The 21275-nt window shown below is 39.5% G+C and overlaps 1 protein-coding gene across 22 annotated transcripts in view; it reads right to left on the bottom strand.

Moving 5' to 3' along the window:
* LOC141393649 (beta-1,3-glucosyltransferase) overlaps positions 1–20381 on the bottom strand; it is a 59664-nt gene extending 39283 nt beyond the window's left edge. The window contains exons 1-3 of one of the 22 annotated variants that reach the window (XM_073966971.1): positions 20127–20380; positions 10046–10261; positions 8907–9163 (exon numbers count right to left, since the gene is read on the bottom strand). In XM_073966971.1, coding sequence (XP_073823072.1) covers positions 8907–9015 — 109 coding nt within the window. In that variant the 5' untranslated portion in view covers positions 9016–9163; positions 10046–10261; positions 20127–20380. Of the gene's footprint in view, positions 1–8906; positions 9262–10045; positions 10262–19375; positions 19735–20126 lie in introns of those variants that run through there. The other 21 variants (XM_073966974.1, XM_073966978.1, XM_073966972.1 and 18 more) reach the window with 21 other exon arrangements.
* Between the last annotated feature and the right edge of the window lie 894 nt (positions 20382–21275).

Below are 21275 nucleotides of genomic sequence, written 5' to 3'. Positions count from 1 at the left end.
ATCAGCTCCTGCTGCCTTATTATTTTTCAGCCGGTTTATTGCTGTCTTTACCTCATCTTGGTCGGGTGGTATACATTCAATACCATCTTCTGGGATTGGATCTGTGGTATCTTCGTCGACTTCGCTACTATTGGATACCAACAGTTTGGGAAAATGCTCTTTCCCTATCCTTATCACACTATCTTTATCAGTTGCCAGATTACCTTGGTGGTCTCTACAGGAGGATGTGCCAGTTCCAAAGCCATCAGTTTGATGTTTCACTCTTTGGTAGAATTTTCGGACTTCATTCTGTCTCCTGTACATCTCGATTTGTTCACACTCCCACTTTTCCATCTCTCTGTTTTTCCTGTGGAAAAGACGTTTCGTGTCGCTCCTTTTCTCCCGATACCTCTCTCGTGCGCTACGCGTTGCTACTGATTGTAAAGTAACCCTATATGCCACATTTTTCTCTTCGGTAGCAGCACGACACTCCTGGTTATACCATGGATTCCTTGGTGCTGACTTTGCGACTGTTTGCATGGAGTGGGCAATGTTTTGCCATTGTCCTGATATGTTATCGGGACTAGGAGTGCTTTGATTAAGCAGTTGGGCCAGTTGAGTGGAATATGTTGTGGCTATCTGTTGTGATTGCAGCTTACCAATGCCCCACATCCGTGTTGTGTCTGTTCACACTTTGTTTGCTACGTTTAATCTGGTACGTACCTTTGATGCAACAAGATAGTGGTCCGAGTCTATGTCTGCAGCTCGGAACGATCGTACATTCAACACGCTTGATGCATGTCTTCCATCTATCACAACGTGATCAATTTGATTTTTTGTTCTTTGATCTGGCGACAGCCAGGTGCCCTTGTGAATATCGAGATGCTTAAATCTGGTACTGCTAACTACCATGTTTCTTGCAGCTGCAAAGTCTATCAGCCTCATACCATTGTCAGATGTTTGACTGTCGAGACTGAATTTCCCGACTGTTGGGCCAAAGATATTCTCCTTTCCAATTTTGGCATTAAAATCGCCTAGAATAATTTTAATGTCATGGGCAGGACAAAGGTCATATGTTTCTTCTAAGCGCTCATAAAATATATCTTTGGTCTGTTCGTCCTTGTCTTCAGTGGGAGCATGAGCGCAAATAAAGCTGATGTTGAAGAATTTTGCTTTTTATCGAATTGCAGCGAGTCTCTCATTCACTGGGGTGAAGCTGAAGACCAGATGTTTTAGTCTCCGACTAACTACAAATCCGCAACCAAACTCATGCTTTACGTCATGGCAGCTATAATACAGTGCGTCACCTTTAGGTGTTGTTGTGACGCCTTTCCCATTCCATCGTATTTCCTGTATTCCAGTTATGTCGGCCTTGTGCTTTTCAAGTACATCTGCCAATGCGTAAACTGCACCTTCTCTACAAAGAGTGCAAACATTCCAGGTGCAGATTCCCGGATCATGGTCCTTAAAACGTTTGTGGGGTTCATCAACTTTAGAGGGGTTTGTTTTTCTTTTCTTTCGTTTTTTTTCATAGTAGGCTGTTTTTTCTAGGGGAAGGTTACTAACCCGACGCCCAAACCCAAGTTTTTAACGTTCTTATGGGTGAACGCGTGGCACATGTTAGTTCACTACCTTTAACGGGGGTACCTCCCTCATAAAAGTTCAAAAATTTCGCTTAAACTTAGTTAAAGGACTGTTCAAGGATCGTTTTAAATTTTTTACCGAATATACTCCTTGTGGTCATGTTTACAGGAATACCATATATTTTTTTGTTATGCTCCCTAAAATTCGCTTGCGAACCCTGACTACCTACTTATTTTACAAGTGATAAATCATTGTAACATCATCAGTAATAAGTTTATGTTGTGTATTTATTCAACAATTATTTACATTTACTGTTCGAAAATGTTTACATACATATTAACTATGAAAAGCTATGCTGCTATGTATGCCGAACTCTTAAAAGTATTTACTTATACTATTTTAAATGTGCAAATTTGTGTTTCAATATTAGCAACAATGCAAGAGTGAGCTATTAACCCTTATGTCACGAAATGTCCGACCCAATTCCAAAGAGGGCAAACATATTTAACAAATAATTTCGCGAAAACTGAGAGTAAGCTAATTGGTCTATAACTACCGCATAACGTCGGATCCTGGTAAGGATTCAGGATTTTACCTATTCCACGAAACCAGAAAAAGTCCAGGTTTAGGCAGTGATTGAAGATAGTCAGCGGCACAATCGGTCCGCCTTAACACAATGTCAGAGATTCCATCTGACTCTGGACCATTATTGGGAGCTTTACAGAATTTATTTCGTAGCCGTATATTGTCCTCACCCTATGCAGAAAAGATTTTTGAATATGTCACCAGTGGGGACATATCATTATACTTCGACACATCATTTCAGGCAGCATTGCTGAGAGTTGAGGTGACATCAGTTTGTGCTTGAACCATATCTGCTAACATGATAGCCTTTAAGCTAGCCATAACTGCCATGCTCCCATTGTTTCCGATGAAATCTGGATTCATTCACTTTGATTTTACTGAAAAATGTCACCGTTTCAACTTACTCGTTTTCCGAAATCGAGCCTTTGATAATTCTATCGACGTTGCGAATTGTCGCCCAAACAGTTGCATATCTATCATTATATTGTGTACGGTGCTATCTTCTCCGCAGAACTTTCTGACAAAAGTCTAGAGACTTTTTACGCCCAGAATTTGTTCTAGGAATATCGGTGCCATCACGTTTCGGGAAACCTCGCTCTTGACCTCAACACATGCATCGATTTCATATTGAGTAACATTTAGACTGATAGGTACATGACAATCGTGCAGATCCTCTGCCTCTTTACTTACAGATAATATTTTGACCACTCTCTGTAGTCGAATAACGTCAAGTTAGGTCTATATTCAGCTTCGTCCCCGTAAATCTTCATGATAAACGCCCTTTGGTCGGAATTGAAATTTGAACCTTGAAGCAATCCACTTTTGAATAATTACACTTTCATGCCCTCTACATTTCAATAGTAACAGTTGTCATAGTTTTGTACCTTTATCTTTGTGAGTTTGTATATATTCCGATTTCCCATTGTGATTGGTTCATTGTATTTTAAAGTTAACTGACAGAATGCAACTATGTAAATAATTTATTCTACTACTCTTGTAAAACAACTCATTAATTACTACTTTCGATATACCATTTTACGCAACTGTAAACTATTACTAATATTTCTTCTCACGATTAGTACTTAAGCTAGAACAAAATTCAATAAAATCAAATAAAATAACCATCAGATAAGATCACAAGGGGTGATCTCCATTCTAACTCGTAATGTAACTATCAGATAAGATCGCAATGAGACAACTTGTCCATCCGGCAGTCTACAACAATCCTCACATGTGTTTTCCGGAACAATCGACACTAGATTGTTATAATCTTCAATTCCACGCCCCATAGGCATCTAAGTGGATGCCAGATGAAACTAAGCCAATGACAATAAAGGATTCAGATATGGTTGCCAATCTTTGGGCATAACATTTACATCAGAGACAGCAGTGAACTGAACCAAAACTCTACTCTATCTTAAACACGTTTGGTCTTCCTCCCAGATAAATCCCCAAGAGGCTCTACGCTAGAAGTGATATGATAACCTTATTGAAATGGTGGAATCTGAAGCCGAAATCCCTGACTCGAAATTCGACTATGGCCTAAAATAATTGACATTTCCATTTCTAACTACTACAAAGCCAACCAGAACTATGCTATCAACATTCAAGCGGTATCCTAACTCTTTTCGGAAAGAATTTCTGAGTTAAGAAGAACAATGACTGAAGCTAGGAAACGACATCTACATGTGAAATTGCAACACAGACTTTTAGCAAATACCCTAACCACAGTAAAAGTGTAGTCAGGTCATGGAAGAATAGCGTTCATCCTGAAATATTTACGGGAATATTTTCAAAGCCATGCCGTGTTTTAAAAAGATGAATTTTGTAATAATATTTTTAAGACCATGTGGAGCTCTATAAACGTGGATTTTTTAGGACTATTCTCAAGTCTATGCGTAGGTTTATAATCGTGAAATTTTCAGAATATTCTCAAGATCATTTGGAGCTCTATAAATGTGGAGTTTTTAAGAATTTTCCCAAGCCCATGAGGTGAGCATAAACTTGGATTTATCCTTGGTTCATTAAATGATTGGAAACGGCATCTACAGGTGAAGTGAAAGGGATGAAGTAATCAAAGCCACTCACCATACATGGCGGAGTCGTTACCAAGAGATCGTAGATGGCGTATCCTTACGAGAATTTTGCTCATATTTTCTTACAAATATTCTTATAAACGAACGATATGTGCAGTAAGGAATTTCTTAGGAGTTGTTGTTCTGATCAGTTGAATCTGATCCAAGTCTACAGGTAACTGAACAATGTGGTATCCTAACTCTTTTTGGAAAGAATTTCTGGGTTAAGAAGAACACTGATTGAAGATAGGAAACGACATTTACATGTGAAATTGCAACACAGATTTTTAGCAAATACCCTAACAACAGTATAAGTGTAGTCAGGTCATGGAAGAATAGCGTTCATCCTGAAATATTTACGAGAATATTTTCAAATCCATGCAGAGTTTTAAAAAGAAGAATTTTGTAAGAATATTTTTAAGACTATGTGGAGCTCTATAAACGTGGATTTCTTAGGAATATTCTCAAGTCTATGCGTAGTTTTATAAACGAGACATTTTCAGAATATTCTCAAGACCATGTAGAGCCCTATAAAAGTGGGGTTTTTAAGAATTTCCCCAAGCCCATGAGGTGAGCATAAACTTGGATTTATCCTTGGTTCATTAAATGATTGGAAACGACATCTACAGGTGAAGTGACAGCGATGAAGTCATCAAAGCCACTCACCATACATGGCGTAGTCGTTACCAAAAGATCATAGATGGTGCATCTATATGAGAATTTTGCTCATCTTTTTTGTGGTTATAGATATGGTGAATATTTTATTTGACATAATTGAAAAAATATTCTTAAAAAACATACATATATCTGAGTTTTGCTGTGATCAGTGGATTCTGATCCAACTCTGCAAATAACTAAACAAAGTGTCCAACTGCCCAGTGTAGTATGACATTACGGTTTTGTTACCGAAATACCAAATATGGTGCATCCTAATACATGTCTTGACAATATTTCAATGTGCTCAGACAGTTCTGATAAAACTCTGAAGAAAATCTGAACAACAAGTACAAAGTATGTCTCTTTTTAAATTTTGTCGAATGTAAAAATGATGGTTTTGTACAGTGGATATTATTCTAGAACCATGTTAAAGCCAGGGTGGCGTATGGGGATGAGAGATACCAAGGAACGGTCCTGACCGGCTTTAACATGGCAAAGACCAGGATTTATCTTGGTCACTCATCTCAAGTGGTCACTGACCTCCCCGTGGTGTCACCTGGGGAGCTGCCTTTAACACCCGTTAAAGGTAGTGAGCTAACATGAACGGCGCGTTCACCCATAAGAACGTTAAAAACTTGGGTTTGGGCGCCGGGTTAGTAACACTCCCCTAGAAAAAGCAGCCTACTATGAAAAAAACAAAAGAAAAACAAATCCCTCAAAAAGTTGACGACCCCCGCAAACGTTTTAAGGACCATGATCTGCGAATCTGCAACTGGAATGTTCGCACCCTTTATAGAGAAGGTGCAGTTTACGCATTGGCAGATGTGCTTGAAAAGTACAAGGCCGACATTACTGTCATACAGGAAATACGATGGAACTGGTGACACACTGTATTATAGCTGCCATGACATAAAGCATGGGTTTGATGGCCGATTTGTAGTTGGTCGGAGGTTAAAACACCTGGTCTCCAGCTTCACACCAGTGAATTAAAGCCTTGCTACAATTCGAATAAAAGCAAAATTCTTCAACATCAGCATTATTTGCGCTCATGCTCCCACTGAAGACAAGGACGAACAGACCAAAGACATATTTTATGAGCGCTTAGAAGAAACATATGACCTTTGTCCTGCCCATGACATTAAAATTATTCTAGGCGATTTTAATGCCAAAATTGTAAAGAAAAATATCTTTGGCCCAACAGTCGGAAAATTCAGTCTCCACAATGAAACATCTGACAATGGCATGAGGCTGATAGACTTCGCAGCGGCAAAAAAACATGGTAGTTAGCAGCACCAGATTTAAACATCTCGACATCCATAAGAGCTGTCTCCAGATCAAAAAACAAGAAATCAAATTGATCACGTTGTGATAGATGGAAGACATTCATCGATGGAGGAGCAAACATAGACTCGGACCACTACCTAGTTGCAGCAAAGGTACGCACCCGGTTAAACGTAGCAAACAAAGTACGAACAGACACAACACGAAAGTTGGACATCGGTAAGCTGCAATCACAACAGATAGCCACAGCATATTCCACTCAACTAGTCCTCATCCCGATAATATATCAGAGCAATGGTAAAGTATTGCCCACTCCATGCAAACAGCCGCAAAATCCATACTTGGATACCAGAGACCTCCACCAAGGAATCCATGGTATGATCAGGAGTGTCGTGCTGCTACCGACGAGAAAAATGCGGCATATAGGGCTACTTTACAATCCGTAGCGACGTGTACGAGAGAGATATCGGGAGAAAAGGAGAGAGGAGAAACGTCTTTTCCGCAAGAAAAAGAGAGAAATGGAAAAGCGGGAGTGTGAAAAAATCGAGATGTACAGGAGTCCCAAAATTCTACCAAAGAGTGAAACATCAAACAGATGGCTTTGGTACAGGCACATCCTCCTGTAGAGACCATCAAGGTAATCTGGTAACAGATACAGATAGCGTGCTCAGGATATGGAAGGAACATTTTTCTAATCTGCTGGTATCCAATAGTAGCGAAGACGATGATACCACAGATCCAATCCCAGAAGACAGCAATAAACCGGCTGAAGAATAATAAGGCAGCAGGAGCCGATGGCTTACCAGCCGAGCTGTTCAAAACCGGAGGCGACACGCTGATAAGGTGTATGCATCAGCTAGTTAGCACCATCTGGTAGGAAGAACGAGTACCCGACGATTGGGATCTGAGTATCCTGGGCCGCGTCCATAAGAAAGGAGACAAGACTGTATGCTCCAACTATAGGGGCATAAGTCTACTCCCGATTGCCGACAAGATCGTGTCGAGATATTGGTCGAACGACTAAAGCCTATGGTCAACGAGATAATTGGGACATACCAATGTGGCTTTAGACCTGGCGGTAAATCCTGGAGAAGACCCAAGAGATGCAGATCGACACCTACCACCTTTTTGTCGATTATAAAGCAGCCTTCGACAGCCCACTACGTTCGAAGGCGTTCCAAGCCATGTCTGAATTTGGTATCCCCGCAAAGCTCATTCGGCTTTGTAAAATGACTTTAACTGACACGATATCCTCAGTTAAAATAGGAAAGAACCTCACCGAAGAATTTTGTACCAAAAGAGGTTTCAGGCAAGGAGACATCCTCTCGGGTGATCTCTTCAACATCCTGCTGGAAAAGGTTATTCGAGAGGCAAACGTCAAAAAAAGTGGCACAATGTACACCAATAGCCACATGTTACTTGCTTATGCTGATGATATAGACATCATGGGACGATCAGTAAAAGAAGTTACTGATACCTTTATGAAGGTCGAAGGAGAATCTGCTAAAGTAGGTCTGGCGGTAAACGGCGGGAAGACTAAGTTGATGGTGTCGACGTGCAATGCGTCCATAGAGATCGGGCCAACTGTTGACTTTGGTTCCTATAATTTTGAGGTAGTAAAAGACTTCGTCTACCTCGGCACTGCCATAACACAACAAACAACATCAGTTGTGAAATAAAAAGAATTGTATTGGCTAACAGATGCTACTTTGGCTTAAGTAAGCAGTTTAAAAACAAAGCCACATCTCGTCAAACAAAAATAACGCTTTACAAAACACTGATGCTACCCGTGCTGATGTATGGTTCCGAAGCCTGGGTACTTGCGCAAGCATATAAGGCAGTGCTTGGCGTGTTTGAGAGAAAAATTCTTCGAAAGATCTACGGACCAATCTGCGTTGATGGTGAATATCGACGTCGCATGAACCACGAGCTGTATCTGCTATACAACGACATCAATATAGTTAAACGTATTGAGATGCACCGATTGCGTTGGCTAGGCCATATCATAAGAATGAGCGATGATGAACCCGCTAAAAAGGCGTATAAATATGAGCCGCTTGGCGGTGCACGCAGAATTGGCAGGCCAAAGAATAGATGGCGCAAACAAGTGGATGAAGAGATGACAAGGCGCGGTATTCCAGAAAGATAAGCACTAAGCAGAGAGAATTGGAGATCTTCTCTTAGTTCGGTGTATGGAACAAATGTTCTGTAATGGGCCAGCTTAGTAAGGAAGTAAGTATGTTAAAGCCAAGTATAGTTTATTTACAAAATATACCTGAGTATTGGGAAAAATGTCCCTGCAGGAACCCTTAGTATTCTTAGGTCTTTAAATGATTAGAAACATCAGTTTTTCAATAAAAATATTTTATTGCACTAATTTCGAAGCAAATACTTTTGGTTTCAGATATTTCTGGACAAACTCTGAAAGATTGCATCACCACAATGCTCAAAATTTTTATTGCGATCAGACATTTCTGAACTAATTCTGAAGAAAATCTTAACAGTGTGTCCAAAATGTTTACACTTCTCTCTAAATGGTTTTAAAAGTTATGATCTTCCGAAATGAACAAACTGCCTCCATTTCAACGATTTGGTCTATTTCAGCAAATGATTTAGGGGTTAATATTCATTCATTGATTGATTGATCGAAACATTGTGCCCAACAAGAATTGATGACACATTTCGGAAAAACACAACAATTATTTACTTCGTTTGACTAATGACAAGTATGGCATACTTACTCACCTTTGGTATTTATTGTTGTTGCTGTTGTTAATTTGCCTAAGAATAAGACAATGATGAAAATGATGATGCTGCTGCTGCTAAAGCTGCCAATGCAATTTACAATTTTCATTTTCTTTTATTGTCTTTGACCAAATATTGATTAGTTGAATATAAATCATTTGTATTGAGTATTTACATATGTATATAGATAGTTGTGTGTTCAGATATGTATTATACTTTGGAACGTAATTTAGATGGACACACGAACACGTATACACCTACACAATTATACACGTATTTTATTTACTTTGTAAAAGTTCATTTTCTGTCTATTTATTGAGAGATAAGTGAAGTCGTCAGTCATATGGGAGTCAACCTATCCGGACAATGCAGACAATAGAGTTAATTATCGTTTGGATAAACAATTGAATTGCATTTTCGATGCACAATCATCAATTGTTAGCAAAAATTTTCGGGGGCGAGGCGATTCATTCAAGTGGGTATTCAAACACCGAAACACATACATACATAGACTCAGGGCTGCTAAAACAAAGGTATTTGGTCTTATAATATATGTAAAGGTTCACTGTAGTGTTCTCTAAGAGAGGATTAGTTTGAGGAATATGTTGAAATTCGTTTTTAAACCTCCTCTAATGAAAATCCCTTCAGAAGCCCGTACTACCCTAAAGGCCTGCGTACATAAGCTGCCTTGCCTGATTGCCTTGCTTTCCTGCTTCATTTCTGACATAATAAAAGTAAAAGAATAAAGAGGGCCGAGCAAATTTCGAACTGGGTTGCCCTTTTCTTTTTTATTCTTTTATCAGAAGCAAGCAAGGTAAGCAGGCAAGGCAGCTTATGTACTCAACCCTTAAGGGGAGTACACACTAACAGTCAAAACTGACAGTCAACGTACTTTTAGGACAATTTTCCGGCAAATAACAACTTTTATTTAGCTAAAAACGATTGAAATACAATGTTTACGGTATTATTTAGAGACTACAAAAGAAAATTTTCATTTAGGCTTTGATATTCACGAAATAGACCTCGATGACTGTCAGTTTTGCTTGTCAATGTGTACCATACTTTAACTTCGTTGGTATAAAAGTCACATCAAAGCATGACAGCAATGTTGAGAGACTGAAGTTAGCAAAGATTCTCACCTAGTTTAACTACATGACGGAGTCCTTGCCGGTAGACCAAAGATGGGGCGATAAGTTTACAATTTTTATATTTAACTGCAAGTTCGACTATTTTAAGCAGTTTGTAGAAAATTCTTTCTGATTGCTTGTCTAGAAGTCTGATGGTTTTGCTTTCTTAAATTCTTCTGAAGAAATTCGGCAGAAAAATTACATTGAATCCAACGAAAGAAACGACATCTGTAGTGGAAGTATCGAGTTAGCAAAGACTTTCACCATATTATAACTATATGAGAGATTTGTTTGCAGTCAGGAGACCATAAGCACCTTTATTCTTTGACTAACTACGGGAGTACATAATACTGGCATTGAAGCCAAAAACCCAACATCTTATCCCGAAAAAGTTCTGAATTCAATCCTGTCATTAATATTTCTTTATTTCATTAGTTTGTTGCCAAGTTAGCAAAGACTATCACCATGGTAATTACTTGACAGATTTGTTACTAGAGAACCATAGATGGCTCTTCTTTACGAAAACAATTTTGATCAGACAAATCTTATATAAATCTGATGAAAATCTGAACAATATATCCAGATTGGTATATTTTTCATTAAGCTGGACGAAGAATACGGCCTATTGGGCTACACCGCATTTCACATGAAAAAGAGAGAAATGGAAAGTTGCGAAATTTTACCACAGTGTGAAGACATTTAAATGCCCTTGTAGCCGGATTCTTTTGAGTATTTCTAGATGTGGGTGTCTTGGCATCTATGGTTGATTGAGCTGTTACAAGAAAAAAGGGAAATGAGAATAGGAGACAGGGAAGCGAAGGGTGAGTTTAATCTTGATCCAACCATCAGCGACTGGGAGAGAGTCTGACTTCGAGTCCGACATCAACAGCAAAAACAAACATAACCGTTGTGGAGATCGTCAGTAAAGAGGATAATATGGCGAATTGAGCATTGCAAACTCACAACAGAACGGAGACAACACTCGGGAGTTCAGCAAAGAGGAATTTTAGAACCAAAATGAATAAGATGCTCCCAACAATACTGTATATAGTTCCTCTGAAAAGCATAAGATCTCCCGCGGATCAGAACACTAAGAAAAAAAGAGATTTTCTGCTTCAAATGCCCCTATTCAACCTAATAAAGACCCACGCATAGGAAACTTGCCCGACAATGTTTTGACAGAGGGTGGCACAGCAAGCTTTGACAGGAGTAAGGTGAATCTGATCATTAAATCTTTGGGAAAAACTTGGGTATTCCGAAAAGAAAAGAAAGATGGCCGCAGAGACAAATAAGGAACCGGTATCAACTTATTGCAAAAAGGCATTACAGGGATTGATTGATTGATTGTGGTGATCATCGCCAGTAGAGGGTCTGATATACTACATAAGGACCACCAGAAAACCGTTGAGATAATGGTCAACGACAAACTCTGGGACCACATCCTGCAAAAGCTTGGACCAATAGCAATCACAACGAGTCAACTTAAGCACGACTTAAACATTTACCACTTGGGCTCGCATGCGTTCTCTGCTGCTCCCAGAGAGAGATAGTTGCCAGTATTGCAACTCCTTGAGGAGGTGACAAATTAAAGGTGATGAGGAAGTATGAAATCCCCCACCCGACCAAAGCGGTGTACGTCAAGGCTGTAAACTCGAGACAAACAAACTTTGATTGTGAAGAAATGGGAGGTGAAGAATTGGCAATCTCTCACTTGCCAGCCTGACAAGAAAACCATGATGATAAACATAAGCAACCAAGAACCGCAAGTGTTTGTTTGAATTAGATTACGGGATGCAATCTAAGTTGTAGATGGAGTCTGGACACTAGTCCAAGATGGGAAAGAGACTTCTTGGTCTCATTAACTGGGCGATTGAAGGTATAATAAAGTCAGACGGAAGAATACCACGAAGAGACGTATAAGTACGTGGAAAGTCAGAGAACTGGAGCATCGAAACACTTAGCAGAAAATTAAATTAAAAACAATGGAATGCTTCAAATGTATGCTAAGATGATTGACTTACAGGGACCAGTAATACAAAGTAATACTAATCACTGGTACCATGAGGAGCACTCCACAAGCAGCCCTAAATGTGCTACTAGATCTACATGCACTAGTGCAGGAACTGGCAGCAATGTGTGCACTTCGTCTTAAGGAGCTAGGTTCATGGCGAAGTTCCGAGCACGGACGAACTGTAATCCTACGTCGATTCGGACTATCAACGGCCTCTGGGAACATTAGTGACTATATCACGAGGCAACGAAGGTGCACATACCCCAAAGGGATAACTGGACACACAGTAGCCCACCTCTAGACGGCATAGAGATCTATACTGACGGCTCTAAGATGGAAACAGGCACAGGAGCAGGTGTCTATAGCAATTCCCTTGATCTACGACTTTCATACAAGTTGAGCGAATATTGTAGTGTCTTCAAAGCAGAAATTTTTGCTATCAGAAAGGCCGCGGAACTGATAAACAACATGAGAGGGGACATAGTTGGACCGGTGACTATTTATGTTGATAGTCAAGCGACCCTAAAATCACTCAGGTCCCATTATATCAAGTCCGCGGTTGTTCTGGACTGCAAACACGCTTTGGAGCCACTAAAATCAATCGTCACCTTGTGTTGGCTCCCAGGGCACTGCAACATCGAGGGAAACGAGGCAGCCGACGAACTGGCACACTGCGAATCGGAGTCACAAAACATTGATATCGACAACTCCATGAAGCCACCACTGTGCCACTTCAGGAGAAAAATAGAAGAGAAATTTCGGGATAAATTCTGCCAACAATGGCAAAATACGTAAAGCTGCAGAACATCAAGGGCGATTTGGCCAATCCCGTCCAAGTCAAGAACCGCCTCACTGCTCACCATGAAGAAATCCGATCTGAAACTAGCAGTGATGATCATCACGGCTCATTGCAGAATAAGATCAATGACGTACAAATAGGAAGAAGACGATACGGCTGACTACTGTAGGCTGTGCGAGGATGAGGAAGAAATAGAGACGATCGAGCATCTACTATGTCGCTGTCCTATGCTCACTTCAAGAATACTGCGCATCGTGGGCGTACACACCACCCATTCTGCCAAACAGAGCCGTCAGATCTGCTACACCTTGCCAATAGCCTGAGATAGCTTCAACGAACCGAGAACACGACAAACGACACCTCTACACAAAACAACGTTCCTCAATCTTAAACTGGAAACCGTACTCTTCACATCAATAATCATCTCTACAACAACTGACGAACACTAACCCTTTTCTACATCAACTCTATAACTGTAACACAACCATCAAAACTATATCACACCAACAATCATTTCATCAATAGCAATCTGCAATAATCATCTCTTCAATCAACACAACCCCGAACAATCAGGATGATCACAATGGACCATAAGGTCTCCGAGTGGAGTGGCTGCCAGCATAGCAGCCGCGCATCCTAGAACCTAACCTAATACAAAGGAAATGAAAAAAATCCGATATAGCCATGTAATGGAAGAAAGGAGAACGTGGGAAGGCCTTTGAAAGAGAAACCCGGCAATTGAGCCCAAATTCTCGCTTTATGAAAATATGAAATGAAAACTTTTATAAAGGCAAAACATTTCAAATGAAAAGTTTTATGAAGAAAATATTTTTCATTTTAAATTTTCATAAAACAAGAATCCAGGACCAGGAGTAGGAAAAATCTGAGTAAGCGCTAAACTAAATAGCATGAATAAGACTCCTCAAGTTGTCCTGAAGAAAGCTTAAAATGTCTACATTAGGCTTGAAGCTTAAAGGATCGCTCAGCTTAAATTGATTCGAGACCTCCAGAGTAAGGATGTAGATTCCAAAGATAAACTAGGGATAGGTAATGGAAATCAATAATCGATTTTTCGACTTCTCGATTTTGGTCTAAAACTAAAAGTGCGATTTTTCGGTCTGGCGATTATTTCAGTTGTCTTAAAACTCGACTTTCGACTTTTTCAGAACCGCAGAAAATCGATTATAATCGAAAATTCGTAGATTTCCGAGTTCTCTTTTGAAACTGTAAAGCCCCCAACAGTCTATGGGCAAACACGAAAATCAATCACAAAATAATCGATTATGCGATTTTCCCTCCAGACAAAAGACGACTACGATTTTTCGACTTTCGGCTGCAAAAAGTCGATTAATCGAAAGGAGACTTACCTACCCCTGAAAGAAACTCCTTGGCATTAAGAAACAAGTAGAGGGACTTGTGAGAGGCTTGAGCTCAAAGGCATGATAGCTGCTATGAAGAAAATTAATGGCGAGATCAAGACAATGGCAATCGCGATTGTATACTAAAATGACTTCAAGCTGGCCACGAGTCTAAAGGAAAATGTCATGAACGTGTGGTTGACGAAGCCAAGGGAGAATTAGTAGCAACTAACCAAGAAGCAGACCGAGATGTCAAGGCAATGAGAGCACATATAATGGAATTAAATAAAGATTCGGATACCTCAGAGAGAAAGTGCGTCTTTCAACTGAGACCGAAGATGAATTTGAGAAGGCCCTTGAAAGAGAAACCCGGCATCGGGAGTTGGACGAATCTGATTCAGAATAAGACTCTTCCAATTGAGCTGAAGAAAGCTAAAGGTGCCGATATTACCTTTCAAGCTATAGTGGGCGCTTTGAAATAGTTCGAGACCTCTGGTGTAAGGATATAGAGTCCAAAAACGTGAATTTGAAAGCGAGAGGATGGAACGCAAAAATGAAATAGAAGATGACGTCAAGCTTGCCACAAATGTAAAAGAGCAAGTCAAGTATGGTCTCCGTGTGGTTAGGAAAACAAGAGAGCCAAGGAAAAGTAAGTAGAGGCAGAACGTGAGGTCAAGGGAATGACGGCAGAAATAATGGAACTAATTAAAGTTGTGGCTACTTCTGGGAGAGCGCGCGTCGTTCAACTGAGACCGAAGATGAACTTGAAAAAGGCCCTTGGAAGAGAAACCCGGCACCAGAAATTTAACGAATCTAAGCGACTATTTGCTAATCTAGATGTCATAATAAAACTCTTAATGTTCTAATTGGCCTGAAGAAGGCTAAAGATGCCAACAGTAGTCTTGAAGCTAAAGTGAGCGTTCATGTTTGAAGTTATTCGAGACCTCCAGAGTGAGGACGTAGACTCAAAAAAGGAACTATGTACATGGCATTGAAAAACAAGTGGAGGAACTTCAACGCGAACTGGACAATGAAAGGATGGAACATAAAGCCACGGCAGCGGCTATGAAGAACATGAAAGGCAAGGCAATGGAGGTGCATGTAGCTGAGGAAGCCAAGGAAGAATTACTAGCGGCTAAACAATAGGCGTGATGCGAGGCTATGAAGGCAGAAATAATGGGATTAAATAAACATTTGGTTGCCTCAGAGAGAGAGAGAGAGAGAGAGAGAGAGAGAGAGAGAGCGTCGTACAGCTAAACCGAACGAGATAAGTTGACGCCACAAAGAACTGGTGGTGGTAGACAACAATGACGGGAGAGTTAAGAGTCTTAAAATCTTTTCCAAAATCTCCAAAAAAGGCAATGAAGAAGATGAAAGATGAGACCAAGGCAATGGAAGTCACCATAATTAAGTACAAAAATCAAAAAGAAGATTACTTGAATCCGCCGTCAAGGCTATGAAGGCAGAAATAATGGAATTAAAATAAAGATTTGGTTACGTCAGGAAGAGCGCGTCGTTAAGTTGAAAGCTAACGAGATGAGTTGACGGCGCAAAGATCGGCCAATGAAGAAATATTAAACTGGTGGCGGTAGACAACAATGACGGGAGGTGAGATCAAGGCAATGGAAGTCGCCACGTTTGCATACAAAATGACAAAGATGATTTAAAACTTGCCACAAATCTGAAGGTTAAAGTCAGGAATGTTCTGCGTGTGTCTGAGAAAACCAAGGTAGCCAAGGAAGAATTACTAGCGGTTAAACAAGAGGCGTAACGCGAGTTCAATGCTATGAAGGCAGAAATAATGGAATTAAATAAAGATCAGGCAACCTCAGATAGAATCAGGCTCTACAAGTTGACCTAAAGAAAGGAGAAGATGTCTTCATTGGCATTGAAGCTATCAGTTTGAAATGATTCGAGACCTCCAGGGTAAGGTTGCAGAGTCAAAAAAGAAACTCCATGACATTGACAAACAAGTGAAGGAAGGTCAACTCGAATTCGACAGTGAGAGGATGAAACGCAAAGCCACGGTAGCGGCAATGAAGAAAATTAAAGGTGAGATCAAGGCAGTGGATGTCGCCATGATTGCATACAAAAATGGGAAAGAATATCAGTCTAATGGAGCAAGTCAAGAATGCTCTGCGTGTGATTGAGGATACCGAGTTAGCCAAGGAAGAATTTCTATCAGCTAAATAAGAGGCAGAACGCGAGGTCAAAGTAAAAAGGCAAAAATGGAATTACTTAAAGGTTTCGCTACCCCAGAGAGTGCGCTTGGTTCAGCTAAAACCGAATGAGATGAGTTGGCGAGATGATAGGTCAATGATGAAGTAGATAATAAACTAGTGGATGTAGACAACGATGACGGGATAGTTATGGAGGCTTAAAATCTGTTCCAAAGCCACGAAAAAGAGGCAATGAAGGAAATGAAAGGTCAGATCAAGACAATGGAAGTCACCATGATTACATAAAAAATCAAAAAGAAGATGACAAGTTTTTCGCGAATGTAAATGAACAAGTCAAGATTGCTCTCCGTGGGGCTGTGGAAACCTAGGTCACCAAGGGAGAATTAATAGCTTCTGACCATGAGACAGAATGCGAGGCCATGGCTATGAAGGCGGAAATGATGGAATTAAATAAAGATTTGGCAAACTCAGAAAGAATCAGACTTTTTAACCAGAAGAAAACTAAATATGTCATCATTAGTCTTGAAACTTAAGTGAGCTCTCAGTTGGAAATGAATCGACACCTCAAGGATAAGGATGCAGAGTCCAGCAAAAAAGTCCATGGCATTACAAAGAAGTGGAGGAAGGTATACGCGACATCCAGGCGAATGAAGTCGACATGGTTACACACAAAAAGATGACTTCAAATGCCAAGAATCTAATGGAGCCAGCCAAGCATGCTCTGCGTGGAGCTGATAAAATCAACGAATAATTACTAGCTGCTTACCAAAAGGCAGAACGAGAGGTCAAGGATATAAAGGCAAAAATAATGGAATTAAATACAATCAGATAAGGCAGTGCATGGTGTGTTTGTGAGGAAAATTCTTCGAAAGATCTACGAGTCGATTTGCGTTGACGGTGAATATCGACGTCGTATGAACCACGAGCTGTATCTGCTATACAACGACATCAATATTGTTCAACGTATCGAGATGCAACGATTGCGTTAGCTAGGCCATATAATAAGAATGAGCGATGATGAACCCGCTAAAAAGGCGTATAAATTCGAGCCACATGGCGGTGCACGCAGAATTAGCAGGCCAAAGAATAGATGGCGCAAACAAGTGGATGAAGAGATGACAAGGCGCGGTATTCCAGAAAGCGAGCGAAAAACAGAGAGAATTGGAGATCTTTTCTTAGTTCGGTCTATGGAACAAATGTTCTGTAATGGGCCTGCTAAGTATGTAAGTAAATACAGAGAGGGGGAGGGAGCGTCGTTCAGCTGAAACCGAACGAGATGAGCAATCAATTGCAAATGTGCAGAATTCGGAGTCACCGTTTACAAGCAGTTCACATAAAAGAGTTGTTTTAATACTCATTTAAAGTCTAGCTTCAGCTCCATAAAACATGGACGTTTTCAGACCCACCTCCAGATCAACAAACTTGGATTTTTAAAAACTATTGCCAAGCCCAGTGGGAGTGGATTTTTTAAAAATATTTTCCAGCCAACTGAACCTGGATTTTTTAAAATATTTTCAAGTCCACTTCCAGCTCTACAAACGTGGATTTTTTCAAAATATTTTGAAGTCCACTTCCAGCTCCATAAACGTCGATTTTTTAAGACTATTTTCTAAGCTTTCTTCAGCTCCAAAAACGTGGATTTTTTACAAATATTTTCAAGCCCACTTCCAGTTCCATAAACGTGGATTTTTTAAAAATATTTTCAAGCCCACTTCCAACTCCAAAAACGTGGATTTTTTTAAAATATTTTCAAGCCCACTTCCAGCTCCATAAACGTGGATTTTTTAATAATATTTTCAAGCCCACTTCCAGCTCCATAAACGTGGATTTCTAAAACATATTTTCAAGCCCACTTCTAGCTCCACAAACGTGGATTTTTTAAACATATTTTCAAGCCCACTTCTAGCTCCACAAACGTGGATTTTTTAAAAATATTTTCAAGCCAAATTCTAGCTCCACAAACGTGGATTTTTTAAACATATTTTCAAGCCCACTTCTAGCTCCACAAACGTGGATTTTTTAAACATATTTTCAAGCCCACTTCTAGCTCCACAAACGTGGATTTTTTAAACATATTTTCAAGCCCACTTCTAGCTCCACAAACGTGGATTTTTTAAACATATTTTCAAGCCCACTTCTAGCTCCACAAACGTGGATTTTTTAAACATATTTTCAAGCCCACTTCTAGCTCCACAAACGTGGATTTTTAAACATATTTTCAAGCCCACTTTTAGCTCCACAAACGTGGATTTTTTAAACATATTTTCAAGCCCACTTCTAGCTCCACAAACATGGATTTTTTAAAAATATTTCAAGCTTACTTTTAGCTCCACAAACGTGGATTTTTTAAAAATATTTCAAGCTTACTTTTAGCTCCACAAACGTGGATTTTTAAAAATATTTCAAGCTTACTTTTAGCTCCACAAACGTGGATTTTTTAAAAATATTTCAAGCTTACTTCTAGCTCCACAAACGTGGATTTTTTAAAAATATTTCAAGCCCACTTCCAGCTCCATAAACGTGGATTTTTTAAAAATATTTCAAGCCCACTTCCAGCTCCATAAACGTGGATTTTTTTAAAAATATTTTCAAGCCCACTTCCAACTCCATAAACGTGGATTTTTTAAAAATATTTCAAGCCCACTTCCAGCTCCATAAACGTGGATTTTTTAAAAATATTTTCAAGCCCACTTCCAACTCCATAAACGTGGATTTTTTAAAAATATTTCAAGCCCACTTCCAGCTCCATAAACGTGGATTTTTTAAAAATATTTTCAAGCCCACTTCCAACTCCATAAACGTGGATTTTTTAAAAATATTTCAAGCCCACTTCTAGCTACACAAACGTATATTTTTTAAAAATATTTTCAAGCCCACTTCTAGCTACACAAACGTATATTTTTTAAAAATATTTTCAAGCCCACTTTCAGAATATTTTCAAGCCCACTTCCAGCTCCACAAACGTGGATTTTTTAAAAATATTTTCAAGCTCACTTTCAGAATATTTTCAAGCCCGCTTCCAGCTCCATAAACGTGGATTTTTTAAGAATATTTTAAAGTCCACTTTCAGAAAATTTTTAAACCCACTTCCAACTTTATAAACCTGGATTTTTTGTGAATATTTTTGAGCCCACATTCAGAATATTTTTAAACCCACTTCCAGCTGCATAAACATGGATTTTTTTAAGAATATTTTTTCCAAGCACTCTAAACGTTCATTTTAAGGAATATTTTGAATCTCCATAAAATTGAATTTTTAAGAAAATTTTCATGTTCCTGCTCATCTCTTCTTGGCAGCAGCTTGTAATTGCAGCGATGACTTCAACCCCTCAACTAAAGATCACTTTTTAACTGATCCGCAAGATTATATTGTAAGACATATTTCAATTACTACACTTTATTATTGTAAATTGATTCAAGCTGACACTGTCACACACACATACTATGACTCACACACACGAACACAAATATGAGCCCATTGAAATATTCTCAAGCTATTGCTATGGACATTGAAGATTGCATCTTGTGGCCCAAGTACCAATGCCATTGTCATTGGCATTGTAATCAATAGCGCGACTCTTTAGATTAATTAATTCATTCATCGGCTATTGTGAGGGACAGATGGATGGATGCACTGCGGTCACCAAAACGCACAAACGAACGGATGCGGGTATAGGCTGGCTGGGGTACAAAACACCACAAGACATCGACAATAAACAACAAGTAAAAAATTGAATTAAATTACAGGGAATTACACTTGATATGACATTGAAATTGTATGGGATGCCAGTGGTCATACCGACAAGCAGACAGTCGATCAGTCTGTCACTAGTTCGTCACTCAGTTATACATGGCATTTAAATGCATTTTTTAAAGAAAATCAGAAAAAAAACACAACACGTTTCAAATTCCCGTTTATGTCACGTGCTTTCACAAATGCGCCCTCAACTTGTACGGAGCCACAACGGATCTGAATGGTTTGACGTGCCGGCATGTACTGATTGTAAACATGCGGATGGCATGCCATTGAAGCTGTTCAGTCAGCAGTCAGTCGGTAGTACTTTGGCAAAGGAATTTGCCACATAAATCACTCATCACAAACACCACACGGACGACAGAATTGAGTAAAAATTGTATTGCGCCGGTGCGGTCTATTGGAATTTATGAATGAAATGAATGTATGGATGGATTCCGAGCGAGCGAACAACCGACCTGCAGGCATTTGGAGTGAAATGTAAGGAGTGCAAAAAAAAAAAAACATAACAACAAGCAATCATTGGCATAGTAGTAGCTTGTAGTAAACGTTCGTCAGTCCGTCTGTCCGTCCGGTGTAATTACGTGTGATTAAGTTAATTCAGTTAATAGCTTGAGTATTCTTCTCATATCGGATAGCTCGATGGGTGGATGGATGGGTAGAGTGAATGGGTGTGTGAATGTCAACAGCAATGTTTTGTGACGTTGTTGTGGCCAGACTTAATTGTTTAACACTTCAACACAGTGAAAGAGGAGATTCCATCACATCACCACCGACAAACGATGCGTAAAAATGTCCTATGGCCAGACAATTGACGTAGTTGCTTCATCAGGAGGTTATGTGAGGTATTTTGGTGTGAAAGGAAAAAAATATGATTTATAAAATCAAATAAATATGATAAAAAAACTACATTTGTTGGTCCTTCGAAAAAAAATCTTTAAAAAATCCAGGTTTGTTGGCCCTTCGAAAAAAATATTATTTAACAAGTAAAAAAGTATCAGTCGGCTTTGCCAACAGAGATATACCGTCAGCCATGTGAAGTTAAACTTTCATTTACGGACAGATCAAGTGTATTTAGGGTCTTTTCAGAATTTTCTCGCCCTTTTTGGACATTTGAGTTTGCCGACAAAAATGTTGATT

The sequence above is a fragment of the Musca autumnalis genome, unplaced genomic scaffold (genome assembly GCF_047663935.1).
Source record: "Musca autumnalis isolate F117 unplaced genomic scaffold, ASM4766393v1 scaffold_2, whole genome shotgun sequence".
Lineage (NCBI taxonomy): Eukaryota > Metazoa > Arthropoda > Insecta > Diptera > Muscidae > Musca > Musca autumnalis.
The sequence above is the reverse complement of the archived record's forward strand: the minus strand, read 5'-3'. Positions and strand labels throughout refer to the sequence as shown.